General features: G+C 43.2%; 1 protein-coding gene across 2 annotated transcripts in view; it reads right to left on the minus strand.

Moving 5' to 3' along the window:
* LOC124624220 (serine/threonine-protein kinase Nek8-like) overlaps positions 1–21305 on the minus strand; it is a 183090-nt gene that overhangs the window by 64292 nt on the left and 97493 nt on the right. For both annotated transcript variants that reach the window (XM_047149094.1, XM_047149093.1), the window contains exon 3: positions 17590–17760. In XM_047149094.1, coding sequence (XP_047005050.1) covers positions 17590–17760 — 171 coding nt within the window. The remainder of the gene's footprint in view (positions 1–17589; positions 17761–21305) is intronic.

Here is a 21305-nt window from a genome sequence, read left to right on the forward strand (position 1 = left end):
CGTAGAAAGAATGTGATGATGCCATGTCGTATCGTACGCCTTCCGCATGTCGAAAAAGAAAGCGACCAGGTGCTGACGGCAGGCAAAAGCAGTACGGATGGCCGACTCCAGGCTCACCAGATTGTCGGTGGCGGAGCGGCCTTTACGGAACCCACCCTGAGACGGAGCCAGAAGGCCCCGAGACTCCAGTACCCAACGCAAGCGCCTGCTCACCATCCGTTCAAGCAACTTACAAAGAACGTTGGTGAGGCTAATGGGACGGTAGCTGTCCACCTCCAGAGGGGTCTGTCCAGGTTTCAAAACGGGGATGACAATGCCTTCCCGCCATTGCGACGGAAACTCCCCCTCGACCCAAAGACGGTTGTAAAGAACGAGAAGGCGCCGCTGGCAGTCCACTGAAAGGTGTTTCAGCATCTGACAGTGGATGCCATCTGGCCCAGGAGCGGTATCAGGGCAAGCAGCTAGGGCACTGCGAAATTCCCACTCACTGAATGGAGCATTGTAAGATTCCGGGTGGTTGGTGCGAAACGAAAGGCTCCGACATTCCATCCGCTCTTTAATGGAGCGGAAGGCCTGGGGGTAATTCGCAGAAGCGGAACTCATAGCAAAATGCTCTGCTAAGCGATTTGCAATGACGTCGGAGTCAGTACAAACGGCTCCATTCAGTGAGAGCGCAGGGACGCTGGCAGGGGTCCGATAGCCGTAGACGCGTCGAATCTTGGCCCAGACCTGCGAGGGAGTGACATGGAGGCCAATGGTGGACACATACCGCTCCCAGCACTCCTTCTTGCCTTGGCGGATAAGGAGGCAGGCCCGCACACGCAGCCGTTTGAAGGCGATAAGGTGGGCTAAGGAGGGATGTCGCTTGTGACGCTGGAGAGCCCGCCGGCGATCTTTAATCGCTTCAGCGATCGCAGGCGACCACCAACGCACAGCCTTCCGCCGAGGGGACCCAGAAGAACGGGGAATGGCAGATTCGGCGGCAGTAACGATTCCGGTGGTGACCGATTGAACCACCGCATCAATGTCATCAGTAGAGAGAGGCTCAAAAGAGGCAGTGGAGGAGAACAAATCCCAGTCAGCCTTATTCATAGCCCATCTGCTAGGGCGCCCAGAAGAGTGACGCTGTGGTAGTGACAAAAAGAGCGGAAAGTGGTCACTACCACACAGGTCGTCATGCACACTCCATTGGACAGACGGTAAGAGGCTATGGCTACAGATGGAAAGGTCAATGGCGGAGTAGGTGCCATGCGCCACACTGAAGTGTGTGAAGGCACCATCATTTAACAGCGAGAGATCGAGCTGCGACAAGAAATGCTCAACGATGGCGCCTCGACCTGTGGCCACTGACCCACCCCACAGAGGGCTATGGGCGTTGAAGCCGCCCAATAGCAAGAAAGGTGGCGGCAACTGGGCGACCAGTGCAGCCAGGACATGCTGCGAGACATCACCATCCGGTGGAATGTAAAGACTGCAGACGGTAACAGCCTGTGGCGTCCACACGCGTACAGCGACAGCCTCTAAAGGCGTCTGGAGAGGGACAGACTCGCTGTGCAGAGTGTGAAGGACATATGTGCAGACGCCACCAGACACCCTTTCATAAGCAGCCCGGTTCTTAAAATAACCCCGATAGCCACGGAGGGCGGGAGTTCGCATTGCTGGAAACCAAGTTCCCTGGAGAGCAATGCAGAAGAAAGGGCGAAGGCTGATAAGTTGGCGGAGCTCAGCTAGATGGTGGAAAAAACCGCCGCAGTTCCACTGGAGGATGATATTGTCCACGGCTGAGAAAGGCGTGAAAGGACTGGGAAGGCAATTTACGCCGCTTGTTCACTCACTGCCACCGATTCAGTACCCGTACAAGAGGCATCCATGGCGCCTGAGGGACCAGCGAGATCAAGGTCCTCAGCGGACGCTAGAATCTCGACTTCATCCTCAGACGCAGAGCGCGAAAGGTGCGGTGGGGTTGGTGCCACCGCAAGTTCTTTGGCCTTAGAGGTCTTTTTGTTGGACTTCTCTCGCTGAACCTTGGGTTTCACCGGCTGGGAAGGCTTCACCGATTCAGTCTCCGGGACAGAGGAGGATCGTGAAGCCCTACGCCCGGCCGCTGGTGAGGACTTATGCCACTGGCGGCCGTCATCCTTCCTGCTGGTGGAACCTTGGGAAGCGAGGGTCCCAAGGGAACTCTTACGGGCGAGAGGAGCTGAAGAAGTCAGACGCTTCTCCGGATGAGAAGCGGGGACGGACGTCCCCGACGGGTGGAAGGAGGTTGCTCCTGAGGTAGGTGGTGCAGGAGCAACCGGTTGGGTAGAGCCCCCCACGGGCAAGTGGGCAGAAGGAGTCGTACTGCTTATCGAGCTGGCTGGAAGTCTCGAAACTGATGGGGCTAGCACAGGTGTTGTAGCAGCTGCATAAGAAGATGTCATTCTCACAGGATGGAGTCTGTCATATTTCCTTTTGGCCTCAGTATAGGTCAGCCGGTCCAGGGTATTATATTCCATGATTTTGCGCTCTTTCTGAAAGACTTTGCAGTCAGGCGAGCAAGGTGAATGGTGCTCCCCGCTGTTGACGCAGATGGGAGGCGGGGCACATGGAGTATCGGGATGAGATGGGCGTCCGCAATCTCGACATGTGAGGCTGGAAGTGCAGCGGGTAGACATATGGCCGAACTTCCAGCACTTGAAGCACCGCATCGGGGGAGGGATATAGGGTTTGACGTCACATCGGTAGACCATCACCTTGACCTTTTCCGGTAACGTATCACCCTCGAAGGCCAAGATGAAGGCACCGGTAGCAACCTGATTGTCCCTCGGACCCCGATGAACGCGCCGGACGAAATGAACACCTCTACGTTCTAAGTTGGCGCGCAGCTCGTCATCAGACTGCAAAAGGAGGTCCCTATGGAAAATAACACCCTGGACCATATTTAAACTCTTATGTGGTGTAATAGTAACGTTAACATCCCCCAACTTGTCACAAGCAAGTAACCTGCGAGCTGGGCGGAGGATGCCGCTTGTATCAGTACTGACCCAGAGCGCATTTTAGACAAGCCCTCCGCCTCCCCAAACTTGTCCTCTAAATGCTCGACGAAGAACTGAGGCTTTGTGGAGAGAAAAGACTCCCCATCAGCTCTCGTACAAACTAAGAATCGGGGCGAATAACTGTTACCTCCATCCCGAGACTTACGCTCTTCCCACGGCGTGGCCAGGGAGGGGAACATTTTCGGATCGTACTTCTGAGCATTAAATTGAGCCCGAGAACGCTTAGAGACTGCTGGCGGCTGGCTGCCAGCGAGAGATGATGTACCACACTTCATTGCGGGTCATCCGCCCTGATGCCACCTACTCCGACCAAGGGCCCTCCCCACGGGCGCCACCCAGCCACAGCAAAGGCCACCTGGCAGGATGGCCGTTGCCGGGAGTTCCGATACCCCAGGAGGATAGGCATCTACTCCTTGGCATACGTGGGGAGTTAACGGCGCAGGCATCAGTAGAGCGATCCCTGTGTTGTCAGGGGGCTACAACCAAGAGGGTACATGGCGGCCCCACCACAACGGACTGGCTACCGTGCTGGATCTTAGGTGCAAAAATGTCCAAGGTCGTCGTCGCAGTTAAAAGAAACACTGCAGAGGGCAGCGTGGTAATCGCACCCTGGGACGTATTCTCGCCCAAGAGATCGAAAACGAGCGGGACACCATTGCAACGATGAGCAATCCGGCTAAAGGTCTAAGTGCACGACGGATACAGTGCACCATGTAAGGCGCCCTTCCCCAATTGGCTCGCTCTTCAGATAAATTTAGAAAGATGGAGGTCAAACCCGAGAGGGGACCATCACATAAGGCCAAAACATTGGAGACTCCTTTTAGTCGCCTCTTACGACAGGCAGGAATACCGCGGGCCTAGTCTAACCCCCGAACCCGCAGGGGGGGAGTAGGTAGTGGTGGGAGGATGTATGGGATAGGTCTTGCATTTTGGTCTGTTACAGGGATATGAGCCATGAAGTAAGGGGTTGGGGGCAGAGGTTGTGTAGGGATGGATGAGCATATTGTGTAGGTTTGGTGGACAGCAGAATACCACTGTGGGAGGGGTGGGAAGGATAGTGGGCAGGACATTTTTCGAATCAGGAAATAATGAAGAGAGATAGTCAAAGCCCTGACGAAGAATGTAATTCAGTTGCTCCAGTCCTGGGTGATACTGAGTTGCGAGGGGAATGCTCCTCTGTGGCTGGACAGTGAGACTATGGGAGTTTGTGGGAGACTGGAAAGATAAGGCCTGGGAGATTTGTTTTCATACAAAGTTGGGAGGATAATTACAGTCTGTGAAGACCTCAGTGAGACCCTCTGTATATTTTGAGAGGGACCGCTTGTCACTGCAGATGTGATGGTGGAGACTGTCTGCAAGTAGGATTATGAGGTTGGGATTAGTTTTTAGGTGGTGGACTGCTGTTCTTTCTGTGGATGTAAGGCTAGTTTACATGTTGAGGGATTTGGGGAATAATGGTGAGGCAAGGTTTGAGGTTAAGAAATTCTGTGAAGTGAACAGAGGGTGATTAGGGGCAGTGGGGGTTGATCACACTTAAATGGAGGAGTGAACTGAGTTAGACAGGGTTCAACATTGGTCTTTGGTTGAGTCTGATTAGTAGAGACTGGGAGAAGAAGAGGTGCTCTTTAACACACACTGCATGATTGAATTTGGGAGTAGGGCAAAAAGTGAAGCCTTTGGATAGGACTGATATTTCTGTGGGACTAAGACTTCTGGTGGAGGTCTGTTCAGGTTCTGGATTTTGAGTGGTGGTGGGAGGGAGTTTTGGAGGGTGGGGTAAATGTAGCAGGTCTGCGAGACAAGGTTTGTCAGCTATGAGGGGATGTAAAAAGCCAGTGGACAGTGCTACTTCAAAGCGGAAGTAGGAAGTGAGAAGGGTGGAGATTTTATCGAGGTGGTGGTGTGAATGTTGCTCTAGTTCCTGGACGGCAAGAGTTTTAGTGAGTGTTATGGGTTCCAGGAATTTCGGATTGCATAGCAGGAGAATTTTACAGGTGGAGAGAAGGTATTATAAGGAGGTTTGGGCTTGGTTGATATGGTTTTTCAGGACTAAGGATTGGCAGAATCTGAACAGATGGAGGTCATTGTGGAAGGAGGTCATTGTGGCAGCCAGAGATGGGTGATTCGATGGGAAGGCCATTTGAACGGAGGGGGGGGGGGGGGGGGGGGGGAGATTCCATGAGCCAAGCAACAATGCAGGAACAGTAAGTGGGACTGTGTTCTGGTTAGGGATAAGGAAACTTTTCTGTATTGATGCGGATGGAAGGAGCAAGGATACATGATGGTGCACAAAATGCGAAAAACTACATTAATAACGTACAATTACATCCAAAAAACTTGCATACTTTGCTTACTTTCATTTTATTATGTCATATGGGATTATATTTTGGGGTAACTTGTCAACCCAAGCTAAAGTTTTTAGTGTGCAAAAGCATGTAATAAGACTCATTTGTGGTGTAAATTCAAAATAATCATGTAGAAACCTGTTCAAAAAACTGGGTATTCCAATCACTGCTTCTTAGTATATTTATTCCTTAATGAAATTTATTTGCAAATAATATGTCTCTACTGTCATCTTATAGCTCAATACATAGTATCAATACTGGGAATAAGAACTATCTATATTAAGACCTAGAGTCACTTACGAATTTGACTGAGTCAACTTCTTCTATTTCTTGGTTGTTGTGAACGATCTTAATCTACTCACATTTTGACTGTTTGGTTTTGAATTGCATCATGTGAGTCTTAGATACATTTAGATTCAACACGTTTAGCTGAAACCAAGTTCATAATGTACTGAGGGTACTCCTCTGATTTTCAACTAAGACAGAAGTATCATCTACAAACAAAACTGACAGGGAGGTGATATTTACTGGTAAGTCATTAACATAGAACAGAAACAGGTATAGGCCTAATATGCAACCTTACGGAATACCCCGAGATATATTTTCCAGTCAGAAAAATAATTTGCACCATTGAAGGATATGCTAACTCTTTGCTTTCTGTCTGATAAGCAGAATTTAAGTTGTTGTAGAGCACTGCCACTAATGCCATACTTTTCAAGTTTGTAAATAAGAAATGCATAGTTTACAGAATCAAACTCCTTCGTGTGGTCACGGAAAATTCCCGCTATTTCATTGCTCTTGTATAATTATGTACTTATTTTCTCAATGAAACTGTCCACTGCATCTATGGCATTTTTTCCATGTTGAGAACCAAACTGATTGTTTAGAATAATAGAATATTTTGCAATGTATTTTTGGATTTGGGCAACAAGTTTTACAAATATTTCAGATATGACTGGGAGAATAGAAATTTCAAAGACACTCTGATAGACATCTCTTCCCACTCTACACATGAATCTCTTAACAGGGACTGTAAGACCAGCTTAATTAAAGTGTGTGTTAGATTTCATTTTTACCAGCACTTGACCAAATGCTGTCACAACAGTCAAGATTAGCAAGATTAGGTATTTTGCGTATGACAAATTTATTATTTATGTTTCATTATTATTATTTCTTTCTTTTCTCAGACGTTATGTCTGGTCAAAAATGGAAAGTGACACGGACCTTGATCAAGCGTGACTTCCTTTTAACTGTATGGTATATGTTATATTGAATTTAGGAACTTTCGGGTAATTGAACATGTATCAATAATTACAGATTTCTGTAGTTGTATACATAAGTTTGGATGTAGCTGTATTGCATTGATGTACTGGTGGATATTGTGTGGTATGACTCCTGTAGTTGATAGTATAATTGGTATAATGTCAACTTCATTCTGATGCCACATGTCCTTTACTTCCTCAGCCAGTTGCATGTATTTTTCAATTTTTTCTCCTGTTTTCTTTTGTATATTAGTTGTATTGGTTATGGATATTTCGATTAGTTAGGTTAATTTCTTCTTTTTATTGGTGAGTATGATGTCAGGTTTGTTATGTGGTGGTGTTTTATCTGTTATAATGGTTCTGAGTCGAAACAAGGCCCCGGGAATAGACAACATTCCATTAGAACTACTGATGGCCTTGGGAGAGCCAGTCATGACAAAACTCTACCATCTGGTGAGCAAGATGTATGAGACAGGCAAAATACCCTCAGACTTCAAGAAGAATATAATAATTCCAATCCCAAAGAAAGCAGGTGTTGACAGATGTGAAAATTACCGAAGAAATCAGTTTAATAAGTCACAGCTGCAAAATACTAACGCGAATTCTTTACAGACGAATGGAAAAACTGGTAGAAGCGGACCTCGGGGAAGATCAGTTTGGATTCCGTAGAAATGTTGGAACACGTGAGGCAATACTAACCTTATGACTTAGCTTAGAAGAAAGATTAAGAAAAGGCAAACCTACGTTTCTAGCATTTGTAGACTTAGAGAAAGCTTTTGACAATGTTGACTGGAATACTCTCTTTCAAATTCTAAAAGTGGCAGGGGTAAAATACAGGGAGCGAATGGCTATTTACAATTTGTACAGAAACCAGATGGCAGTTATAAGAGTCGAGGGGCATGAAAGGGAAGCAGCGGTTGGGAAGGGAGTGAGACAGGGTTGTAGCCTCTCCCCGATGTTATTCAATCTGTATATTGAGCAAGCAGTAAAGGAAACAAAAGAAAAATTCAGAGTAGGTATTAAAATTCATGGAGAAGAAGTAAAAACTTTGAGGTTCGCCGATGACATTGTAATTCTGTCAGAGACAGCAAAGGACTTGGAAGAGCAGTTGAATGGAATGGACAGTGTCTTGAAAGGAGGATACAAAATGAACATCAACAAAAGCAAAACAATGATATTGGAATGTAGTCAAATTAAATCGGGTGATGCTGAGGGAATTAGATTAGGAAATGAGACACTTACAGTAGTAAAGGAGTGTTGCTATTTGGGGAGCAAAATAACTGATGATGGTCGAAGTAGAGAGGATATAAAATGTAGACTGGCAATGGCAAGGAAAGCGTTTCTGAAGAAGAGAAATTTGTTAACATCGAGTATAGATTTAAGTGTCAGGAAGTCGTTTCTGAAAGTATTTTTATGGAGTGTAGCCATGTATGTAAGTGAAACATGGACGATAACCAGTTTGGACAAGAAGAGAATAGAAGCTTTCGAAATGTGGTGCTACAGAAGAATGCTGAAGATTAGATGGGTAGATCACATAACTAATGAGGAGATATTGAATAGGATTGGGGAGAAGAGAGGTTTGTGGCACAACTCGACTAGAAGAAGGGATCGGTTGGTAGGACAAGTTTTGAGGCATCAAGGGATCACAAATTTAGTATTGGAGGGCAGCGTGGAGGGTAAAAATCGTAGAGGGAGACCAAGAGATGAATACACTAAGCAGATTCAGAAGGATGTAGGTTGAAGTAGGTACTGGGAGATGTAGAAGCTTGCACAGGATAGAGTAGCATGGAGAGCTGCATCAAACCAGACCCAGGAATGAAGACCACAACAACAACAACAACAACAACAACAACAACAACTGTTCTGTTCCAGTATAATTTGTATTCACCATTCTCCACTACATTTTGTGGTGTATACTTGTATGTGGGAACGTGTTGTTTTATAAGTTTATGTTGTAAGGCAAGCTGTTGATGAAACTTCCTGGCAGATTAAAACTGTGTGCCCGACCGAGACTCGAACTCGGGACCTTTGCCTTTCGCGGGCAAGTGCTCTACCAACTGAGCTTCTGTAAAGTTTGGAAGGTAGGAGACGAGGTACTGGCAGAAGTAAAGCTGTGAGTACCGGTCGTGAGTCGTGCTTCGGTAGCTCAGCTGGTAGAGCACTTGCCCGCGAAAGGCAAAGGTCCCGAGTTCGAGTCTCGGTCGGGCACACAGTTTTAATCTGCCAGGAAGTTTCATATCAGCGCACACTCCGCTGCAGAGTGAAAATCTCATTCTGGAAGCTGTTGATGTATTATTTTTGCTACATTGTCATGTCTTCTGGGGTATTCTGTATTTGCTAGTGTTGTACACCCACTTATGATGTGATCTACTGTTTCTATTTGTTGTTTGCAAAGTCTGCATTTATCTGTTGTGGTATTGGGATCTTTAATAATATGCTTGCTGTAATATCTGGTGTTAATTGTTTGATCCTGTATTGCAATCATGAATCCTTCCGTCTCACTGTATATATTGCCTTTTCTTAGCTATGTGTTGGATGCGTCTTGATCGATGTGTGGCTGTGTTAGATGATATGGGTGCTTGCCATGTAGTGTTTTCTTTTTCCAATTTACTTTCTTCGTATCTGTTGATGTTATGTGATCTAAAGGGTTGTAGAAGTGGTTATGAAATTGCAGTGGTGTAGCCGATGTATTTATATGAGTGATTGCTTTGTGTATTTTGCTAGTTTCTGCTTGTTCTATAAAGAATTATCTTAAATTGCCTACCTGTCCATAATGTAGGTTTTTTATGTCGATAAATCCCCTTCCTCCTTCCTTTCCGCTTAATGTGAATCTTTCAGTTGCTGAATGTATGTGATGTATTCTATATTTGTGGCACTGTGATCATGTAAGTGTATTGAGTGCTTCTAGGTCTGTGTTACTCCATTTCACTACTCCAAATGAGTAGGTCAATATTGGTATAGCGTAAGTATTTATAGCTTTTGTCTTGTTTCTTGCTGTCAGTTCTGTTTTCAGTATTATTGTTAGTCTCTGTCTATATTTTTCTTTTAGTTCTTCTTTAATATTTGTATTATCTATTCCTATTTTTTGTCTGTATCCTAAATATTTATAGGCATCTGTTTTTTCCATTGCTTCTATGTAGTCGCTGTGGTTATCCAATATGTAATCTTCCTGTTTAGTGTGTTTTCCCTTGACTATGCTATTTTTCTTACAGTTGTCTGTTCCAAAAGCCATATTTATATCATTGCTGAATACTTCTGTTATCTTTAGTAATTGGTTGAGTTGTTGCTGCCAGTAGTTTTAGATCATCCATGTATAGCAAATGAGTGATTTTGTGTTGGTATGTTCCAGTAATATTATATCCATAATTTGTATTATTTAGCATGATGGATAGTGGGTTCAGAGCAAGGCAGAACCAGAAAGGACTTAATGAGTCTCCTTGGTATATTCCACACTTAATCTGTATTGGCTGTGATGTGATATTATTTGAATTTGTTTGGATATTAAGTGTGGTTTTCCAATTTTTCATTACTATGTTTAGGAACCGTATCAATTTAGCATCTACTTTGTATATTTCCAATATTTGTAGTAACCATGAGTGGGGTACACTATCAAAAGCGTTTTGGTAATCAATGTATGCATTGTGTAGCAACCTTTGTTTAGTTTTAGCTTGATGTGTCACCTCTGCATCTATTATCAGTTGCTCTTTACATCCTCATGCTCCTTTGCAGCAGCCTTTTTGTTCTTCATTTATAATTTTGTTCTGTGTTGTATGTGCCATTAATTTCTGTGTAATGACTGAAGTTAATATTTTGTATATTGTTGGTAGGCATGTTATGGGACGATATTTCGCTGGGTTTGCTGTGTCAACTTGATCTTTAGGTTTCAGATCAGTTATTCCATGTGTAAGTGTATCAGGGACTGTGTATGGGTCTGCAATGTAACTGTTAAATAATTTAGTTAGATGTGAATGTGTTGAGGTGAACTTCTCTAGCCAGAAATTTGCTATTTTATCTTTTCCAGGGGCTTTCCAATTGTGAGTAGAATTAATTGCTTGGGTGACTTCATGTTGCAAAATTATCACTTCAGGCATTTGTGGTATCATCTTGTATGTATCTGTTTCTGCTTGTATCCACCGTGCATGCCTGTTATGTTGTACCGGGTTTGACCATATGTTGCTCCAGAAGTGTTCCATGTCTGTTATGTTTGGTGGATTGTCTACTTTAATGTGTGTGTTATCTATTGTCTGGTAAAATTTCTTTTGGTTTGTGTTGAATGTTTGGTTTTGTTTCCTTCTATTTGCACTTTTTTTGTATCTTCTAAGTCGTTTGGCCAATGCTTGTAATTTCTGCTTCTTTTCATCTAATTGTCTATCACTTCTTGTGAGATTTTACCTAACCTTTTTCGTTTTTTTTTTCTGACATTTCATTTATTATAAATTGTGTTAGCTGTCCGATGTCTTCTCAGTTTTTCTATTCTGATCTGTAGCCTGTGTTGCCATGCTGGTTTTGTGGGTTTCTTCTGTGTGTTGGTTGGTTCTGATCTCTGCCTAGTGTGTATATTTAGTGTAGTGAGTGCTCCTATATAAACCAGTAGTTGTAACTCTTCCGTAGTTATGTTTTCATTTATTTTGTTGTGTACGATTGTGTTGATAGTTTTTATTGTTGTTTCGACTTGTGGGTTATTTGGCGGTCTATGCAAGAATGGTCTAATGTCTGTATTTGTGTCTTTGTATTCTATATATGTCAGCTGAATTTTTTCTTCTATATCTAACATGTGTGTCACTTCGTGTTCTGTTTGTGCTTGTTCTGTTGGCTGTCTTAAGATTTTGTTTTCCTCTGATTGTTTAACTGATGTGTGTTGTTCTTTGTTTGTTTGCTCTGGGATGTTTGAGTCCATTACTGTATTTTCTTCTTCTTCTGATTGCACATTATTTTGTTCCAATATTTGTTGTACTTTTTGTTTGATGTTTTCTAATTCTGACTGGGGTATCCTGTTATTTTTGATTATTACACGGATCTGATCAGCTAGTCGTCGTTCTGTTAAAATTTTAATTCTGGGTATCTGATAATAAATGTTGTGTATACTTGTGATCTGTATCCAGTTGTGTTGGTTCCTAGGTTTGTTGCTTGGTAATAACAGTACATGAGGTGTCGATTAACTTCATCTGACCATCTCATCCTCTGTCTTTGTTTTCCTTCTAGGGTGGTTGCAGGAAGCATATCCTGCAAAACACCTCTATTTGGATTTAAATCATTTTCCAGTTGGCTAGCAGTGTTGTTACCATTGTGGGCGGGCATAGGGCTCAAATGTTGTCCCCGACCATGACGGCACTTGTCCGAGGCTTCTTTAGTTCTGTCCTGAACCAACTAATCACACTAAAAGGGGGGTTAGCCCTATTAGTGGTTTGTTCTTTTCGTCGCCTTTTACGACTGGCAGAACATACCGGAGACCTATTCTTTTCCTGGGCCTCCATGGGTTTATTATTATTATTATTATTATTATTATTATTATTATTATTATTATTATTATTATTATTATTAGCGTTTTATTCCAACAGTGTATTAATTCTGTAAATACTACCAGTTCCAGTTTACTGTAATGTATTCACATATCATAACATACTTCTGAAAAATGGTCAGGGAAGTGAGTATCATATTCAAATGTTTTACTTTTTTATGTTATGCTTTCTGACAAGTTCCACACCTATCATAATCTTCTCATTTTTGCAGCTATAGATCAAAAACTGGATCTAATCTAACCTAATCCACTCTAGCTTAAGAGATGAGCCTTATTGATATTTGTGCCAAATCTCTGCCAGCCAGCAGTGACTGGCCACAGCTGCGATTGAATAGGAACTAGTGCTCCACAAGTGAGCTCATTGGGCCACTTTGCAAGTAGGCTGCTTGAAACATCCAGGCATAAGTGCATCAAGCTTAGAAACCACTCAAGTATACATTGGCATCACTGAAAAGACAAGTCAAAGGGATTGATTCCTGCACATTTGGTCTATTCGTTTGGCATCCTATCCACTGAGCTACTGACTCATTAACATACTGCTAAACCCAGTGTCAACAGTCCCACAGGTATCTTGAATTTTTCTCCCTAGGACACTAATATGGGTAACATGGCCGATATTCATACTGCCTATAGCATGAGCTAAACTGATCTCTATCTGCCCAGATAGCCATGCATATTAAAGCACCATTTCCAGGATGGGGATGTGCACTGATCATAAATCTAATCCTCCTGGTGGACTAATGATGAGGGTCTGTTGCCAGACAGACTTGATGTGGTTTCTAGGTGGTTTCCCACATTCCACTATATGAGTACCAAGCTGGTCCGCAAGTCCTGCTTCAGTTACACAACTTTCAAACATTTAGAAAACTTTCCCTCAATTTCACATGAACAACACTACACACACACACCCAGTTGGGGTAACGGGCTGGCTACAGGAAGGGTGTCAAGCCACTCCTTAAACTAAACATGCCGCCAAGTGGTCAGAGGTTCTTGACCACCCAGCGGCACAACATGCAGCAGAACACAAAGTTCTCAATTTCAATGGCAACCTCACAACCGAAGTCAACTGAATCCTTCCGTCCGACAGCTTCACCAAACTACGTAGATGGGACTTATCCTTATAATTCGTCCTCTGCTCCCATTGTCAGCCTGGCCTCAATCTCAGGTAACCCACAGTTCCTGGACTTTCCACCCAACAGCTTCACCTTCCTCCATCCTGTCATGCACTCCCAACTCACGTCCCAATGGCACCTTCAGTGTGTGCCACTTCCGACTGGCCACTACAACTGTGCTATCCCATATACCTGACACCCCTCACTCCCACATTCCTAGCCACCAAACCAGCTGCCACCAAACCAGCTACCTCCATCCCAGCCATTAGCCATCCACTGCCAGTCCCTCTTTCTGCTCCCTCTCACTCTACCCATCCCACCCGCACTACCCTCGCCAAACCAGTCCACTTGCTGCAAAATAGCGTTAGCACTGTTAGTCTAGCTGGCACCATGTTGGGGCAAGGACACGTGTGTGCCTTTTACTCTAGCCCATCAAAGGATAACTCCAAAAGCTAGCAAGTCTTTCTTCTTTTTGTATGTTTCTATTAAATCAATGCTTTTGGGTTTTGGTCAGTGGTCTCTAATCCTAAAGCCTATGACTAGTGCTTTACATGCAATATTATCATTTCCACAAGAGTTTTTGGTTTTGAGGAATTTAATTATATTCTTAATTTCCTTGACAGATCATGGAGTAATGGTGTAGACGTAAAGGACAGTCTTCAAGTGCCTGATCTGATGAAAGTTGGAGGAGGAAGAGTGAAATGGAAGTACTTTGTGCTAATGGCCAACTGGAAGCTGGGCGAAGGTCTGAGTGGACAGAAGGTGCAGACTGAGTAGCTGTGACTGCAATAACAATGGGTCCAATTGGAATCAATCTTCTCATACAAATACTTCACTGCAACAATTTGTAGGGTTATGAAATAGAACTATCACATAGGCTCATTTGTAGGTAAAGTAGATAACAGACTTCGTTTCATTAGTGAGATATTTGAGAAATGCAATCAGCCTACAAGAGAGATAGCTTACAAAAACTCGTGCAGCCCATTCTAGAATACTACCCATGACTGTGGGGCTTGCATCAAGTAAGACTAAAATGTGATACTGAACAAATACAGGGAAGGGCAGCACGAATTTTCAATAGTTTGTTTGAGCCGTGGGAGAGAGTCGTAGAGATGCTGGAGAAACTGAACTGGGAGAGACATTTAGATAGACAAACTATCCTGTGAAAGCCTAATTGCAAAGTTTCGAGGACCAGCTTTTAAGTGAAGAATCTAGGCGTTCAATATGCAGTACAACACTTCTTATTCTCGGCCAATTGAGGTTGAAAAGAATCCGAAATTTGTTGTGGGATGTTGTGGAATATTCCCACTTCAGCCGCTATAGTTTTGCATCATAGGTGGTGGCGCTACGTGTAGCCTTCAAAATAGTGTGTGTAAGAGAGATGCGTTCCAAGCAAGAGGTTTCATCGAATTCCTTTTGGTGGGAAAAATCAGAGGATCGCACGTGTTCATAGGCACTTGCAGAATATTTACAGAGACCTGGCAGTAAACAAACGCAAAGTGAGTCATTGGACGAGGTGTCTATCAATATCTGATAGGTCACATTAACCAATCTGAGCTGTGTGCCAGCTGGCTGCACACAGCTGGAACTCTTGCAGTGTTGGAATGTGCTGACACTCCCGTTCAATGTGATTGACAGTCACAGATACCTCACTGCACAAATGGATGTGTCTGTTGTGTTGGTATAGGTCACGCACGATACGGTGGCCGATCCGCAGTGACCAGTTTTCGTCTAAAGTGCTGGACGAGTTCATTAGTTTTTTCAGTAGCCACCTTTCGGCCGGTCGACAATGACAGAATCGACGCGCACGCGCTGCAATCTTTCTCAAACGATTTTACAGAAACTATTTGGTAAAAAAAAGTTCCTTTTTGTTATACTTGTAGCTTTATGTGTCAGGTTCATTACGATGTGTCCATCATTTCGTTAATTCTTATAGTTATTGTGATATTTGCGTGGAAGTAAGACATTGCGCGAAATTCGATAAAGTTTGCAATGAAAAATAGGGGTCGCTATGATTTTGCTTTAGGTACGTATTACATATGTTACTGCGTACAGAATTTAGCTAAAATATTGAACTTTTCTTTAGACTTGGGTGGAGGTCTGTCGCCAATATTGAGAAAATTGATCTTACGCAGCGCACTTATTTGCGATCACACTGCGCCAGCGATAAAGTCAGAGTGAAATATCCTCATACTTCATGAACAGTTTGAGAAATCAAAATGAGAATTTGGCAACTGATAGCACACCAAAGAGGAGAGCATTCTGCCGTATGGTTATTATCCAAAACTTCATTATCTATCATGTATTTCAACAACTACAGACTTTCCGAAGAATGTAATTTTTAAGGGCCATCGATAGCTACTGAAATGAGAAATTCTATGGGTTTTGGAACTACATCAGTGGATTCATTACACATTTATTTTGTACCAAAAATGCCCTTTTTCATAAGATGCTGACCTAACTTTTCCTCAGTTCCTCACTCAATAAACTTCAATCACTGTATCAGAATTCTCTGCAGTTGCGCTTGTGCAGCAGGTGAGACTGTGTAAGGTCTGCTGAGTTTTGGCAAAAGAAGAAAATTTTAAAACGACAAGAAATGTTTAGGTTTTACTCAAAATTCTCCACTTCTGTGGAAGTCACAAATGGTTAACAAACCAGGCAAAAATAAATCGGCGCGTTTTCGGCGAAATTATTCTTATATACTAAGTAAAGAAGAGGTGACAGATCACTCTGAATGGTCACCACGCAAATGTGGGCACAAAGGGCCCCCACTTAATATATACATAAAATGTGAGTGTAAGCTTTAGTTCAGAACGGCACTTCCCCTCCAGCACTCAGCATTTCCCCTACAGCACTTGGCCCACCACCACCACCACCACCACCACCACCACCACCACCCCACACATGGACTACCGCCTGTGTATCAACAGCCCACAATATTCTGCACATACTATGGTGCCGACACACTTGTCCATCAGTTAGGGTACTCAAAGACGTGTGCCCATTGGGTTCCTTGCCACCCAGCAGAAGATGGAAAAAAAAAAAATCAACGAAGGACCATCTGTGCAGAATTGCTTGCACATTATGTGGTTGATTGTGACAATTTTTTGCCAAACACGGGTTTATCACTTCAAACTGGAAACAAAATGTCAATCCAGGAAGTGATGCCACACCATCTCTCCTCCAAGGAAAAAGTTCAAAGCTGCAACATCGGCCAGTAAACTCATGGCGATGGTCATGTGGGACTCTCAAGGAGTTCTTCCGTTTCACATCCTCTCTCACGGTGCAAAGATCAATTCTTAAGTGTTTACGCCGCCATCAGGAAACTGACGAAACACTTTTAATGTGTTCATCGCTACAAAAATGCAAACGAACTTTTCCTTCTTCATGATACTGCAAGGCCTCAAGTTTGTGCACCTAAGAGCAGCTCACAAATCTTCAGTGGACTGGTCTTTCTCACCCACCCTACAGCCCAGACCTCACACTTTCGACTTCCATCTGGTCGGCCCAAAGAAGGATGCTCTCCACAGGAAGTAGTACGTGGATGATGGGTCGGTTATCGACGTAGCAAGGCGTCGGCTCCCATGTCGACTATTAGAGTGGTACCGTGCAGGCATACAGGTCTTCCCAATAAGGTGGCGTAAGGCCATCGCATTTAATAGAGATTATAGTGAAAAGCAGAGTTTTATAGCCAAAATGGTGGGTAATAATACGGTGTGCCGGGATCCTCAATAAAACCCACTTGCTTTCAGAAAAAAAGGTGTTGCATTGCTTATAAGACACCCTTCGCACACCTGGTACAGGAAGAAGCCCTAATAAGTAGGAAGTTACCCCTGCCACGCAGTTTACAGTGATTTGCAAAGCAGAATGAAATTACAATGAAATGAACACCCTTAGCTGCTTACAGGCGTTGCTTACGTCAACGGGGACAGATGAAAATGTGTGCCCCGACCGGGACCCGAACCCGGGATCTCCTGCTTACATGGCAGACGCTCTATCCATCTGAGCCACCGAGGGGACAGAAGATAGCGCGACTGCAGGGATTTATCTCTGGCACGCCTCCCGCGAAACCCACATTCTCAACGTTTTGTCCCGCACTACATTCGTAATGCCCCCGCCCATTATACTCATTACTAGCGGCGCGTTGCCGATTCCCGCAAGAGTTCGGGCGCTGTTTGTGCATTCGCACAGAAGAAGAAGATGGTAAAGTGGCCGGTGAGCCTTAACTATATATATATATATATATATATATATATATATATATATATATATATATATATATTAGAGCAGAAATGTAGGTGCCGAGTGCGGTACCTGCTGTGGCAGGAAGCGGCCGTCGCGCGCTCGCAGGAAGTCCCGTAGCGTGCCCCCCGGCAGGTACTCCATGACAATGTGCAGCGCGTCCTCCTGCACCGCGTTGTCCAGGTAGCGCACGACCAGCGGGTGCTGCACCATCGACAGCACACGCACCTCCGTGCAGCTCGCCTGCAAACACCAAATCCCACCGGCCTTATCACCAACACTGGCTGCTAGCGGCAAACTGACAGCAACATTCCACCTCGTTCCAGTAAACACATTGGCGGTGAAAGTGCTGCCTGTAAGCGCAAACACGTCCCAATAGAAACTGGCAGACAGTTAATACTTGTGCTGTTTTCGCAAAACCGCTACCGCACTTTTAAATTTAAATGACTCAGTTAGAAATCAGTGTAGAATAATACACATGTGGATAGTGAATTACTCAATACTGTATCAAACGCTTGCCTTCTCAAGATGTTGGCTGTTGTGTGTACTTTTCTGAAATTTGATAAAATCTTTAGACACAAAAAATGAGGTATTTGTTTCATTTTGAAAGTCCTTCCATCAAATGTGCAGTTTAATAATGTGAGGAAAAATATGCAGGTACGACCGACTTGATGGCTTATGCAAGATAAATTTGCAATTTCTGTATAAATTGTAGGCTTTTAATTAAAAAAGAGGGCAAACTGAACATGGCTGGCGGAAATGAGAAACAGATGAAAATGTGGGTGTGTGTTAACGTCCTTTAAAACTGAAAAATGTCAAACATAAAAGGAGGTAACAATTGAAAATAAACATGTTTTACACATGAAAAATGCGATATTCGGAAAAGAATGTAATGTTAATAATTGTAGGCAGAGATATTAAATAATTTGTCACATGAAAAATAATGTAAAATTGTCTATTATTAAGTCAACTGCAGCTGGTGTCTTAACAAAGAGGTAAACCGTATGAGTTGACAGAAAACAATAAAATGTTTGGCAGCGGTGGTTGCGAGGTCTTCATCTTTGTCTGTTCACCTAGTTTTGTTTGCGGTTTTAAAGCTGTTTGGAGTTCCTTGTGACATTTATAGTCAGGCGGATATCATCAAAAAATCAAGTGTATCAACACACAAATTTTTAATTTACGAAATATTAAAGAGTGAGGTAATTTTGAACATAAGTATTTTTCTTCCTAAATTGTTTCTGTTATAATGAGATGTACTTTTAACTACGCGTGTGTTGAAACTCTTTTCGCACTTTTGCGAAACAAAGCACCTATAGCGGCCGTCACAAAAAACAAGCATCTCAAGGTCATCTGACCTCCCTACAGCTTTGCCAGTTAGCAATAATTTCACACGATTGCAAAAATTCGGAAAAAAATATTAGATGTCTGTTTGTAGCTTACAATATGATGGAGCACTTTGCAAAAAAATTCTTGCCGGCTTCTAGGACAAGTAAAAACTAACGTTACAATAAATTTTGAAGAAAAATATTTTACTTCAACCCGTGGCAAAACAGAACCACTGACATATTTGGACTGGAAATAATATATGAACAGATCTCAAAGTTTATAGATGCCTGTAATACATCTTTTATCGTGAAATAAACTGTTCCAACATTAAAAGAAAAAAAAAATACCGTAAGAAGTGTGAAACTGTTCCGCCTGTGTACCTAACGAAAAATTCCGCTGATCGAATTTGCGTTCTGGGCACCCTATAGAAACTTCCAGCCAGAAAGTTGTTAAGAAAACCATGAAATTAATTCTGGTAACATGCAAGACATCATTAGAGAATTGTGTCACGTACGAACGTATTTTATTTACGAGAAACGTCGTGCGTGGCAACGAGCGAGTACTTGTATACCGTCGTCAGGATTTTAGTTCCAAGGCTCGCCTTAATACGGTCCAGAATATTACCTGCCTCGCGAAAATTTTTAATTTGCTCCTCTTTCTGATCCTTCGACACTGCACTGATCTCCCAAATCGCCGATATACGCTATAAAAAGTAACTGTAGGTACTTTCAGGCCAATATTTCCACTGAAGTCGAGTAAAATATATTTTTGTATGTGGTTTTGTGAAAATCAAGGTTTTTCGAGGTACACTACAAGACTTCAGCACGCAATAAGTGAATTTTACACAAAATTTCGTTCTTGCTGCTACAATGTCTCTGCATTCCATTAAAATTTTTTGGCTGTCAGAACACCTGAATCAAAAACGAAGTGTGCGGAGAAGACAAGGAACGGAGTTCTCTGAACAAGAGTAATTAATTTTTTCACGGACATCACCCTGCACTTCTGTAGCCGACGGATACTCTTCTCTGTTGTAGTATCGAAGTACAGTTCTACAAATGAAGGTTTTGTTACGCTCGTCAGATTTTGTAAACTTCCGTTTTAATTTATATCCCTTTCTTGGAGAATCAAAACACGTGCACACGTCTAGAGATTCTGACGATGTTACTGCACTGTTAATACGAAATACAGCCGATTCGGAAATGCCGTAAGGTTTTGTGAACTTGCGCAAAATTTATATTATTGCCGGCTTCTTCACTGTTGGCCACAACAATAAAAAAATCTTGGGCACATTCCACGTGGCAATCTGAGATCGTTTCCGAATGTATCTTCGCCCTTTACGCACACCAGCTGGAGTAGCACAACACATAGGCCCTCACTTACTACCGCTACCATATTATCTTGCTGATTGTGATCATATTCTTCTCTTGAGCTCCTTGAAGGTATGAGCTATTATCTGTCGCACTCCGTTCCAGAATGAGTTCCTGTTTACCATGTATAATAATTTGCCTCATGTCTTCAAAGTAGCCCATAAGCATTTTTAGAGATATGCATGCAGTAAATCATTTGTACTCTGCAACTGTTCTATTCTTTGGATCATCTATGAACTATCCCACATTTTCTAAACCATTCAAATCCGTGAGTGATGCAGCGACACATGTTTTAAGGGTTAGCGTTATGCCAACATTACGTGTACTGTCGATCTCAGATCCATTTGTTTCATAGCATATCTCCTGAAACAAGAACGCCAACACGTTACGTTTAAGCCTGGATCCCAGGGTAGTGTTGCCGTCTGTTTCCTCGAGTGATCCCTCCAAATATATGGAATTCTTACAGGAAAGCCTCAGCGGGTCTTGGTGCTGGATGACGATCCCAATTTTATCATTCTTTAAGGTTTTAGGGCGCAAAACAGCTATGGTCATAAGCGCCCATTCTGTGGCTTAGAAAAGGGTGAAAATAGGAATTTAAATCAGCAGCAATTGGAGCACAACTCAAGAAGGGAGGAAACTAAAAATGAAAGAAAATCTTAGACAAGTGCTATTGAAGGGGGGTTGTTTTCCCCGAAAACATCTTCGAGTGACTGATATCTCACTAACAATTACAAACACAAGAACACGTCATCTGCTAAAAGGCAAGATATATCAGGCAATAGCTGGAAACGGCTTCATAGCGGATTAAAATAGGGCACTGAAGTAAAAGTTGTCTCATCATTCACGAATGAGAGCAGTGGGGACAAAGCGGGCGGAGGATCACCACTTAAAAGATGTTGATGGCTAAAAGGACAGTGCCCAATCAGGAGTCTAGTTAAAATTATCTCCACCAGACAATGAGGCCGGGAGGAATATGTCCAAGCACAGGGAAAAGGTTTTATGTACGGTAATTTATTATTCTGAAGTGTCGACCAATGCGTGTGACAAAAGAGCAACACGACGACATAAAACGCTCTGGAGATCAACAAAAGGAAC

The sequence above is a fragment of the Schistocerca americana genome, chromosome 1 (genome assembly GCF_021461395.2).
Source record: "Schistocerca americana isolate TAMUIC-IGC-003095 chromosome 1, iqSchAmer2.1, whole genome shotgun sequence".
In the NCBI taxonomy this organism is placed as follows: Eukaryota; Metazoa; Arthropoda; class Insecta; order Orthoptera; family Acrididae; genus Schistocerca; species Schistocerca americana.